The 12,620-nt window shown below is 41.1% G+C and overlaps 1 protein-coding gene and 1 long non-coding RNA gene across 4 annotated transcripts in view; one reads left to right on the top strand and one right to left on the bottom strand.

The window, feature by feature from the left end:
- Positions 1-12,620, top strand: part of LOC133069139 (uncharacterized) — a 77,331-nt gene that overhangs the window by 57,247 nt on the left and 7,464 nt on the right. The gene's annotated exons all lie outside the window — the stretch shown is intronic.
- The window catches only part of FMO4 (flavin containing dimethylaniline monoxygenase 4), a 39,589-nt gene that overhangs the window by 26,468 nt on the left and 501 nt on the right, over positions 1-12,620 (bottom strand). For both annotated transcript variants that reach the window (XM_061160302.1, XM_061160303.1), the window contains exons 2-4: positions 8,938-9,077; positions 4,437-4,625; positions 3,653-3,815 (exon numbers count right to left, since the gene is read on the bottom strand). In XM_061160302.1, coding sequence (XP_061016285.1) covers positions 3,653-3,815; positions 4,437-4,625; positions 8,938-9,069 — 484 coding nt within the window. In that variant the 5' untranslated portion in view covers positions 9,070-9,077. The remainder of the gene's footprint in view (positions 1-3,652; positions 3,816-4,436; positions 4,626-8,937; positions 9,078-12,620) is intronic.

Here is a 12,620-nt window from a genome sequence, read left to right as displayed (position 1 = left end):
TGCTACTACACTGTTTCACAGAACAGGAGGTGTTACAGTGGCTCTAATGGGGCATCGGCCTGGACTGAACCAGGGCAGGCATCCTGGAGGAGGCGAACTTTTTTCCCCAAAGAATGCCATTAGAAAGATGATTAGGAATTTGAAAAGGGAAGCACTAGAGAGTTTCAAGAAGAGGGAAAAGCCTGTGCCCCAAATGCTTTAGAGAGTGGGGCTTCAAGCCATTTACTGGGGTTTGGCTGGAGAGAAGCTTGCTGAAGGTTTGACTTTGGTTCATAGATTTTGTATGTACCTAACACAATGCTTTTCAAATAATAGATTCTCCAAAATTGCCTATTTGAGTAGGGCACCCAAGAAAAAGTGTAGCATGCATAGGTAATTCTGAAGCAATGATTATGTCAATAATGCATTGCCCTTCCCTCCAAAGGCATCTACTTGGTAAATCAAAACTACTAATTCAGAAAAAGGGGGTCTGCTGAGGGATGTAAGGCTTGGCTTGCCTTGTCACCAAATATCTCTGGAGTACTTTGCTACTGTGGTTTATTCACCTTATCCTTATCCCCCTAATGTTATATGTTGGAAAATGCTTCGCGACTACCTTAGGAGAAGGAAGACCAGGCATTTGAAGTCCGTGTACACCACTGACAAAGTTCAATGACATTTGTTAATACTTGATTAAATATAACTAGGCATTTGTGATCATTAATCTGTAACTAATGATTACCACTGATGTATGTTTAAAGAGTCACTCTTACACAACTTCTGAGTGTGGGAGAGAGAAGAGTGATGAGACGTGACCTGCAGAATGGGACTTTGTGCTCCCTGTACTGTAATTCCCGTGTGGGCTCTGGGAGGATACAGCTCTCTGAGGTTATAACTTAACTAAGAGGGAGAAACACTTCTTAATCTAGGGAATCACATGTTTCTTTCAGGCAATTTTCAGATAGTGGATAATAACTTACAAAAAGGGTCATGATTCATAACAGTAGTAGCTGTTGTTTACAGAGAGTTTATTGTGGGCTCTGTATTATAGTGTTTTATTTTTAAATTTTGTTTATAAAAATTTTTATTGGAGTATAGTTGCTTTACAATGTTGTTAGTTTCTACCTTACAGCTAAGTGAATCAGCTACGTCATGTCATGTGAAAGTTGCTCAGCTGCCCCATGAACTGTAGCCCGCCAGGCTTCTCTGTCCATGGAACTTCCCAGGCAAGAATACTGGAGTGGGCTGCCATGCCTTCCTCTGGGGATCTTCCTGACCCAGGGATAGAACCCATGTCTCTTACGTCTCCTGTACCGGCAGGCGGGTTCTTTACCACTAGTGTCACCTGGGAAGCCCAAATCAGCTACACATATACATATACCCCTCCTTTTTGGATTTCCTTCCCATTTAAGTCACCACAGAGCATAGAGGAAGAGGAGAGTTCCCCGAGCTAAGCAGTAGGTTCTCATTAGTTATCTATTTTATATATAGTATCAATAGTGTATATATGTTGATTTCAATCTCCCAATTCATCCCACCCCCTTTTTCCCCCTTGGCATTTTAAAATATCTAAAACAAGAGCAACCACAGTAATAAAGCAAGCCAATGTTCTGGGAAACAATCATGTTTGGCATATAATGTTTTGAAGGACCCAAGAAGGAGCCAAAATTATTTATTAGATTTTAGGGTCTCATGGTTGTATTAGTCTAGCCCAAGTATGAGGAGGCCTTGTTGTATCAGTGTCAAATCTTAGAATCTGCACACAGGAAACAGATTTACATTCTGTTTCTGCCTGCCATTCACCAACTATGTGCAATATTTTGGGTTATTTTTTCTTTTTTTTTTTGGGTTATTTTTTCCTTTGGGGCTATATTTCATAGTCTTTCACATTTAATCCTCATCAATATTCTGAAATGGGAATTTGCATTTCCACTTTGCTGAGGCTTAGACAGGTTATGTTTATCCAAGATTATGCAAATAGCACCAGGGTCTGGATCCAGAACTTTGTTCATAACCATTATGCTAAATGCTACTTATCCAGGGCCATTGTCTGCAGGGAACCATTGTTATTATTGTTTGGTCGCTGAGTTGTGTCTGACTCAGCAAACCGAACTTCCCAGAAACCTTACACCATATCCAATCACCAAGGTGCCTCACTCTGGCAGCATGGAGGAAATTGGGATTATCTGTCCTGCTGTCCCATGTAACAGACTCTTCTAAAGTCTGGTCATAAACCAACCCCCCTTCAGGATCAGTCTCTAAAATCAGTATGTGTGAGTTTCTTCCTTCACCAATATCTGGGTTTTAGGGCAAAACAGAGGGGGACCTCAATATTTCTATTATAATAATTCCTCCGCTACCTCTTTGAGGTCATTAAAGTTTTCCCCATAGAAACATTGTTATGAGTCAGTTATATATTCCTTTAGTACCAGGTGATTGTCTGTTTAGCCTCTAGATTAATAGCAAGCCTGAAGCTGGCCCACCATTTACAACATTGCTTCTTTGCAAAATTATATATTGAAGTCTCCCTTGATCCCTAACACATTTAAAAAATAGAATATCTTGTTAATTTGAGATTAGGTTCATCAGATTTATTTCATTTTTTATTGGCTAAGATTTGTAAACTTTGTTCTTTACATCTTCCTTTCTTAACAGTTCTTTTCATTCCCCAGAGAAGTTTCAAAAATTCATACTCCACTGCCTTTAGAGCCATTTATAAGTAACAGAAGAAGAGTAGCTTTACTACATTTTAGTAATCCTCATTTGACCTCAAAAGATGGAGTTTTGCCAATTGTGAGTATATTAAAAAGAATGTGCTATTGAATCAAAAGCATTTACAAAGGGGAATTTCTAAAACTGCTTTGTGTGGATAGTTTAAGAGTGGATGGATTATTATTGTGACGATTTTTTAAAAAAATTAATTAATTTTATTTTTGCCTGCGCTGGATCTTCATTGCTGCTGGTGGGCTTTCTCTAGTTGCGGTGAGAGTGGCTACTATCTGATGCAGTGCACAGGCATCTCATTGCGGTGGTTTCACTTGTTGTGGAGCCTGGGCTCTAGATGCATGGGCTTTAGTAGTTGTGGTCTGTGGGCTTTTAGTTGCCCTACAGCACATGGGATATTCCTGGAGCAGGGAGCAAATCCATTCCCCTGCATTGGCAGGCAGATTCCCAACCACTGGACCACTAGGGAAGTCTGTAAAAGATTATCTTGAAGGGTGACAATATTTCTTTATGTGTATAATTTCTGGGCTAGTTCCTAAAAAAGAATTCTGTCAAATTTCCTTCTACTGTCACTTCCTTTAACTTATTGAATTTCAGTTCACTTCTGATTCAAATGACCTGTAATTTAATGATAAAATTCAAAGCCTATCCTTTTTCATGACAGATCTGAGGGTTTTGAGCCCTATGTGATCACTAAACTTGAATCAGACAGGCATGATAAAACTTAAATGATAACATCAGCATTTATATTTATAAGTACATAATAAACCCTGATACCTGTATCGTGCTTCAGTCTTTCAAAGTTATTTGGTACATATTATTTCTGAGGGTGAACATAAAGTTGTCTAGAATCATGAGAAAGTATTTCCGATTACAAATCAGTAACTTCCAGTAGAACCCGGAAGAGCGGGCATGACTCTTTCTACTCTCAGCAGGAGAAATGACTCACCAGGAAATGACTCGAGAGGTAAACGAGGATTCAGGAAGTGTCCAGTGCAAACCATGATAGCATCAAAGACAGCTCTGTCCTGCCTCCCCTCTGTCTCTGTGACAACATCCCATTGACCAGTTTCAGAGTAGTCAGGATGCTGTGTTATGCTGCGCACGGTGGTCTGAAAGCAAAAGACAGACACTCGTTTTCCACCAGTCATCTTGGGACTTCATGCAATGACTGTATGGTAACCGTGTTTGTTATTTCAAGTGGGTCAAGTGAGTCTCATGTTAGAAGGCCTTTCAATATTGCTTTATCTTCTCCCTAGAGAAGTTAAATAACTTGTGCAAAGTCTCAAAAGTGGTCATAAAGATTAGGACCCAAAAGATCAGAATGACTGCACTGCAAGGAAGAAACATTCAGTTTTTATTTCCAGTGAGAAGATGAGTTAAAATACTGAATGTTGGAAAAATTTAGGAAAATGAGTTTTGACCCATTATAATTTCTGTGGTTCAGACTTCTAGTTATTTCTTTCTAATGGGTTTCATGAACAAAATCCATTTTTCCTTTCTTCTGAAAAAAATTCTAAATTTCATCCTGAATGAGACTTTGGATTTAGAGAAGGAACCAGGAAATTCAGTATTTTAGTGACTTCAGTAAAACATGAACAGCAGGATTATTATCTGCCTTATTCATATAGAGAGAAAATTAGGAAGAAGTTTTCTTAGGCATCCCATTTCAATTAGATTGGTGAATCGGCCAGCCCCTATTCATTGACCTTCCATAACCCAAGCCATCTTACCTTAAACCGAATGTATTTCAGAAGGTCAAAGTACTCAGCAAACTCTTGGAGGTAGTTCCAAAATTTTTCTTGGTTCATGAAATTAGGATAATCTTCTTGGAAAGGGAAGTCGCTGTAACATGACATTTCTTTGCAGACATTTGTCACTAGCGACTTGTAGACCCTAGTCATCCCATCTTCAGAAGTTTCCTGTGTAAAAGCACAGTTAACTTGATGGGGTGGGCTGAGGGGGATAGGAGGAAGAGAACAGAGATCACCAGCAGCTAGCATTCCATGTGTAATTCCAAAGAGTTTCTGGAAAATTTAGCATTGGATCCCCTTGCTATAGATATCAAAAATCACTGGTGGGGTTGGAATTGTTAAATATAATATCTTCGTCAAACTACAAAGAAGCTAACAAAATTTAACAGGGCTCTGCAGGACTAACACTGTCTTTAAACAGTTCCATGATCGTGGGCCCATGGTCCATCTTGCTTATCTTCTTCTTCCCTTGCCATGATTACTCCCTCCTCTTGGGCTCTGGGCCTCTTCTTCTTGCCTTTGCTTTTAAGGAATTCCTCACAAAGTTTTCTAGTTATTGTTTATGTATATATTCAATCACTCTCTCTTTATTGAGTCCTTCCCATCCACACTTAAAATATTGAAGACTCAAAATTTCAAAACAATCCCCCCCTTTCAACTTATATTGAAGGAGGAAACAGAACAGGCTCCATCTTGAAAGCAGGACTCCATCTTGGGCCGGACTGTGGACTCTGAGCTATATGCCCAGTATCTATGGAAACGACATACCAGCTGGAAAACCAGACCCCCAGATGGAAGAGCCCCAGGGCTCACACCTAGACTCTCCATGCCTAAAAGAATACCCTAATTATCTGTGAAACTGAATAGAATCATAAATTCTATTATACTTATTGGGGTATGACCACAGGCCTATTGATAATTGTCTACTGTTAACTACCTAGGCTTAAGGCATATGGATGATGGGTTAACTTTGATTGTATCTTTCTTTTCCTTTATTCAGACTAGTTTCAGGGAATTTGGGGAGGTGGGTTTGGGCACATATACTTAGGGTATATAAAGTTTTCACAAAAACCGGTCAGGGTCCTTGGCTAAGAGGAGACTCTGCCTTGGGCCCACCAGTGTAATAAACTGCACTCCACTACTGTATTGTCCTTCTGAGTGAATTTGTTTCCTGGAATGTGTGGCTACAACAATATCCTCTTACAACCATGTCTCTCTCTGTCTCATTTCAATCTTCAGGAAGGGGTCATCACACACTGACAGCCTCTGTTTTCTCCTGGACTCCTCAACTCCTTGTCTAATCTTGGTCTTTGCCACCCAAAAACAAAACAAAAAGACCTATATTAAAGACACTAATGAACTTGTTCAAAGCTAATCTCCATTTCTTCTTCAAGTCTCTTTCTTTGCCATAATATTCTCTAAGAAGCTTTCCATAACCCTATAGATCTTCACAAGGTAGCTGTTGTACCTGCTGCCCCAACCTAGTACCCTGTACTTTGAGCACAGAATTGATTACACTGCATTGCAAAGATCTGTTTACAGTTTCTGTTCCCCACTAGATTCTAAGGAGGGTTGGGGCCTGGTCTATCTTGTTCCCTGTGTGTCCTGGGAGAGGGATATCACAAATACTTGAATGAATGAAAATGAATATTACCATTGCATTTTTGGAAAAAAAATATGTGTATGACTAAAAGAAATTACATCAAAATTTAAATAGTGCTAATTATTTAGTGCTCATGAGTATTGATATTATATTTAATTTATATTTTTTCTTTTCTTTTTTTTTTTTGGCCATGCCTCATGGCATATGGGATCTTAGTTTCCCAACCAGGGAATGAACCCATGCCCCTTGCAGTGGAAGTGTGAAGTTGGAATCACTGGACTGCCAGGGAAGTCCTGTATTTTTCTTTTAACGAATATTATTTTTTATTTTTAATTTTTTTTATTGGGGTATAGTTGCTTTACAATGTTGTGTCAGTTTCTGCTGCACAACAAACCGAATCAGTCATATATACACACACACCCACTCTTCTCTCGATTTCCTTCCCATTTAGGTCATTACAGAACATTGAGTAGAGTTCTCTGTGCTATACAGTAGCAATATTATTTTCTAAAATTAGTTTATATCACTGTATAATAGGAGAAGGAAACCAAGCCAACCATAGGGTCAAATAGCAGAAGGTACACAAACCAGACCGAATATTTTTTTCCATACTGACATTTGGTGGCTTGATGAGGCCCACAGTACACCAGAAAAAAATTTTTTTTTCCTCTAGTACACTATGGGCTTCCCTGGTGGCTTAGAAAATTCTTTCCCTGGTGGTAAAGAATCTGCCTGCAATGTGGGAGAACTGAGTTCGATCCCTGGGTTGGAAAGATCCCCTGGAGGAGGGCATGGCAACCCACTCCAGTATTCTTGACTGGAGAATCCCCATGGACAGAGGAGCCTGGCGGGCTACAGTCCATAGGGTCACAAAGAGTCAGACATGACTGAGTGACTAAGCACAGCACAGTACACTATAATCCTAGAGGTGTGGTCATTTACATACATTTGCTTATTCTGTTTTCTTCATCATCCATCCAAGACTGGCAAATGCCACTTCCTCCATGCAGTCTTCCCTCATTCATACCAGTGTGAAATACCTCCCCAGCCCTGAGCTCCTGCTAAATGCTGCTCTTCTCTCCCCCCTGAAGCATTTACTATTTGGGCCTCCATCTTTTGACACCTTATACCCTACCAGGGGCAGATCCCTTTATTCCCACTGAAGACCCTAGTATTCCCAGTAACCAGGACCAATTCTGGCCAGAGGCATGTGTGAGAGGGTAGCAGGCAGGAAGGCTAGGGGTCTCCAAATGGAGGAAATAGGCTGTAAATGTCAGACGTCTTTTATCTCTCTTAAGCGGCAGGAGGAAACAAACTACATGTGACAGATTTTTTCCCTTTCTCTATACAAAATTGAAAGGAGATTTCCTTTAAAATTCTGTGTTGCCATGACAACACCTGGTTCCACCTGAACTTAACTTTTTTCAAACCTTGAGCTAACCAATGCAGTTTTTCTTATGGAAATATTTTTCTTAAGTTATGTTAATGAACTATATTTACCCTAGACTCTGTCTTTCTTCAAGTCAGTTTGCCTAAGGCTCAGAACCTACGTGAACAAACCAGTATGTTTTATTCATGCAAATGTTCTCTTAAGCTATGTTAATGAGACTATGTATTTGCCTGGAAACCTGCCTTTCTTCAAGATTCACGCCAATCCTTTTATGGCCTGGGACAACTCACCTTGTGCCAATGTTATCTCAAAATGCATGTTGTGGGTGAGGGGCCTGGTGCCAGTCTCTGAGTTTTGAGACATTTCCTTTCTCTAACTAGCAACGTGCTAGTAGCTATATAACTTCCTGCTAAAGACTAGCAGGGGGACATGCTTTCTTCCCCCTTCTGATGTCTATGTCAGAAGCTTTCTCTCTTTCTTTTATACTTTAATAAAACTTTATCACACAAAAGCTCTGAGCAATCAAGCCTCGTCACTGGCCCCGGATTGAATTCCTCTCCTCTGAAGGCCAGGAATCTCGGCGTCTTTCACGGCTCAGCAACAACCTTTCATATGGCATTTAGCCATTTCCAGCCCTACTTCCTGATGCTCAAGTCACCTACTGGCTGGCTGAACCTCGAGCATATGCCCTAGGCTGCACATTCCACTCTTAAGAAGAGAAATAGTGCCTGGGTTCTTCTTCTGATAATGTAAAAACCACCCCCTAGACCTAACAAGGTCTGGATTCTAGCCTTTTCCCTTGCCAATTCTCTTCCAAAAGACATGAAAAATGCCTTGGGGCTGGGGCTCCACCCCCTGATGCCAACTTCTGTCCTTCTTAAGGTGCCATCTGCTTCACATTCACCAATGAGATTCAGCTTACCTAACGTGACACTCTGCTACTTTGTCTTAGAATGTTCATGGTCCAGAAATCATCGTAACTTCCAATCCTATGTTTGTGTATCAGACTTAACTCTTTCTTCCTCTTTCCTCCAAATTCTCTTGTCCCTACCCTGCCAATTCTCCAAGTGCATCACCTATCTGGCTGCATCCTGCATGGGGTCAGCAGGACACCATACACAAAGTTGTGATGCTGCAATGAGCTGCTCCCTTAATGATCACCATGTGTGCATGCTCAGTCATGTCCATCTCTTTTGAGACCCCATGGACTCCACTGTCCACCGGGCTCCAGCCCATCAGGCTCCTCTGTCCATGGGATTTCCCAGGCAGAATACTGGCATGGGTTGCCATTTCCTTCTCTGGGGGATCTTCCCTGACCCAGGGATTGAACCCTCATCTCTTTCTTTGGTAAGCGGATTCTTTACCACTGAGCAACCAGGGAAGCACTTAATGATCACCAAGATAGACTACAGCCACCGTGCGTGGGCAGGGACAAAGCAAATGGCCAGATTATGGTTGGTGGAGGTGGGAGGGTATGAACTACGCACAGTAAACTTCCACAGTCCGCCGATGTCACTACTTCTTTCAAAGCAGATGGGCTCCAGGTCTTCATCTAAGCAGCATTTGATGGAGGACAGGCCACTCACACCAGCTCCGATCACAGCAACTCGCTTGGCCATGCTGTGTTCTGTATGATACAGATTAAGCAGAGCTTCTTTATATGACAAGGAGCCCTTGTCACAGAATTCAACATTCACAATGATATAGATACCCTCCTTTTGTCTCTGAGCTGAGGCAGAATCATATTTTGGCTAAATATGAAGGCTCTGAAATCAGACTGTTTCAGTTTGGATGCTGGCTTCATTTATTTACAGTATGATCTTGGGCTAGTTGTTTATTCTTTCTGTGCCTCAGTTTTCTCATCAGTACAATGAGAGTGGAAATAATAATGCCTATCTAAAATAGGCATTGTCCTGAAATTAAATGACTGAGATATGTTGGAAAGGTTGTAGAAGTGTGTCTGCTACATAGTAAGTACTCAGTTAAATTTTGCTCTTATTATTATCTAGTTTAGCCAAGACCTAGCACCAAATATTTAATCAGCATTCATTTCCCACTTCTCAAATGACTCCTTCCTTTCCTCTCTTCTTTCTGGAAAAGGCAGCTCACACAGATAAAATTTATCAACATTTGGGAACACATAGATAGACACACCTGTTGCTTCCTTTGGATTGAGGAGTAAAAGGTCTTCATCCCCTTAAGATTTTATATTCCCTCAGTATTAAAAACACTTTGCTATCACCTAACCCTTCTAAAATCCTAGGAACTACAGACTTTTGAACTCTGTGGGAGAATGTGAGGGTGGGATATTTCAAAAGAACAGCATGTATACTATCTATGGTGAAACAGATCACCAGCCCAGGTGGGATGCATGAGACAAGTGCTCCGGCCTGGTGCACTGGGAAGACCCAGAGGAATCGGGTGGAGAGGGAGGTGGGAGCGGGGATCGGGATGGGGAATACGTGTAAATCCATGGCTGATTCATATCAATGTATGACAAAACCCACTGAAATGTTGTGAAGTAATTAGCCTCCAACTAATAAAAAAAAAAAAAAAAAGAAAAAGAAAAAAAAAAATCCTAGGAACTGCAACCAGCAAAAATGTTCATTTTTATTCAAAGCATCTAAAGTCCTAAAGAGTAGCTAGTCATGGGTCATGTCCTGCCAGCAAAAAAGATACTACATGAATTGAGGGGAAGTTCTTAACTTTGAACAATGAAAGCTTAACTGACCGTAATACAGAACTAAGTCCCCAAGGAAATCCATATGGCATATTCTAGAGACCAAGATGAGATCACATGGAAATGGGGATGTTATCCTTGTCAGGAAAGATTGGAGGAAGCATGAAGGTGTTATGACAGTTTATATCAGGTTTTAAAATTGTAGTTTTGGGCTTCTGCAGGTATCAACATACATTTTTTTTTTTTTATCAGATGGGTTAATACTAAGTTAATTCCAGCGAATCAGGTTTGTCACATGGAGGGCTTTGAAGTGTCAGGTGGACTCAGGTGTAACTGCTGAGTTTTTGAACATGACTTAAGGCCAGTCTGCTAGTAAGACGCTGAGTCGAGAGAGACTCTAGATATCTGAGTATGAGTCTGGATGTGCACATCTCACTGGGGTGAGAGTCTGAAGTGTCCCGTGATTCCTGCTACTGAGCCTCTTCCCTCATTTGAGCTCAGGTTTGCTGCCATGCTTTCTGGTTGGGTTTGCGGTGGGGGGGTTTATCCTCAGGGCTTTACAGTTTCTCTCTAGCCAAATCAGAGCCCCCAGGCACAAGAAGAGTGTCAGTAAAGGAGATGGTTGGGGGAAATGGGCTCTGGATTGGTTGGTTTGGATTCAAAAAGTCACCCTCCCAGGAGGGCAGTTTACTACCTCAAGGAGCTGGCTAAGCCAGGGAGCAGCAGTCCCTTAGGCATCAGCAAAGCCTTAACTGTCAAAGCATCAAAATATAGAAAATAAAGAGGTATGGTTAATACAAGTGAGAAAGGGGAAAGCGCTAGGAAGAAAATAAAAAATAAAAGGACCCCTAGGCACAAAGACAAAGGGAGTTAGTGACTTTACAGAGGGCAGAAGAAGACTTCTGAGCCCTTGGACCCCTCAGACTTACCTGGTTCCAGAGGGACTTGCAGGAGGGCTTTTCCAGGCTTGCCTGTTTCAAAATCTTACTTGCCGTCCTTCCCTTTGCAAGGTTGAGAACTTTCTGCCTGGCTTCATTATTTACAACAAAATTTACACTCTTCCCTCCCTGAGACTTTTGGTTTATTTAGGAGTCTCTTTTTGATTTTGGAAGAGTTGGGTAGTCTGCAGTAAGAATGGACCCTGGAGGCAGCAAAACTGGGTTTGAACTCTGTCTCTGCAACTGATGAGCCATGCGCCCCCCAAACAACCCACTTACACACTTCAAGATGTACTGTTTGCAAATAAGAAACACAGTCACATGGAAGGATTGTTTGAGTCTGAAACTGTGATAATAATTACACAAAACTGCCTAGCACCAAATATTTACTCAGAATTCATTTCCCACCTCCCTAACTATTCCCTCCTTTCCTCTCTTCTTTCTGGAGAAGACATCTCACACAGATAAAATTCATCAGCAAGTTTGGAAACACATAGGCAAACACACCTATGGCTTCCTTTGGTCTAGATAGCTAGTAAAAGGTTTAGATAGCTTTTAATCAGAAACAAATGGCCTCCCCCGATAAGAACACATACATTTCCAGGGCACGAGGGAGAAGTCTGGAATTGGCAGATCTCACTGTGCTCTGTTTTTGCAATAATAATATGAAAGAAATAGTTGTTAAGTGATCTGGTTAAAATGCAAAATGTGCTGCAGTGAATAGACTGGTAGCAAATTAATTCACTCCACACGTGTACTCTATGTAACTCTACGGGCAGATACTGAGCCAAGTTTTGGGGCCCCCAGAATGATTAAGAATCAGTGACTGAATAACAGTAATAAACACAGACCCAGTGACTATCCACAAGAAGATGCCACTGTATAGACAAAGGCTGACACACATGATATCAGGCAATATGTCTTGTAATAGCAGCATGCTCTGGGTACAAATGCTTGAAGACACTCTTGGGCTGCTTAGCTATGCCTGGAGACCTAGCTAGAGATACATACTGGGCTGTGTTTTTCCTGAGCAAAAACACCCAAGTGCCAAATAATTGATGCCCCAAATAGATGTAAATTGAAAGGCAGGGGAGAATACTGCAGGCCTGATGGGTCAGGAGGACAGAAGGTGTGCTAAGCTCTTTGCAAACTGTAAGAATGTGCTATAAACGTAAGGTCCATTGTAGGTCAAAGGTTGCTGATATTTCGTTTCTTAATAGAAAAAGCCCTAATCTACTGAGTTGGATTTTTGAACAAGAAGACCCTATCCCATACCTGACACACCATAAAATGTAGCAGTCATTTTTGAGACATGGAGAGACTTGGATGATTAGCAAATCATACAGTTGATTATGATTTATATGAGTTTGGACTTCAATCTGTTTATATTTCTTATTATATCACTCTAACAGTGTTCTTCCTTTGCTACCGTATTTCCAAATGTGACACTTGTGGAATATTTTGTGTTTCTCAATGACAGGCAATTCCATCTCATCCAAAAGATGAAATCAGAAAGGAGCCTGGAATCACAGACAGTCCCACAGTTCTGTTA

Source organism: Dama dama, chromosome 14, assembly GCF_033118175.1.
Source record: "Dama dama isolate Ldn47 chromosome 14, ASM3311817v1, whole genome shotgun sequence".
Lineage (NCBI taxonomy): Eukaryota > Metazoa > Chordata > Mammalia > Artiodactyla > Cervidae > Dama > Dama dama.
The sequence above is the reverse complement of the archived record's forward strand: the minus strand, read 5'-3'. Positions and strand labels throughout refer to the sequence as shown.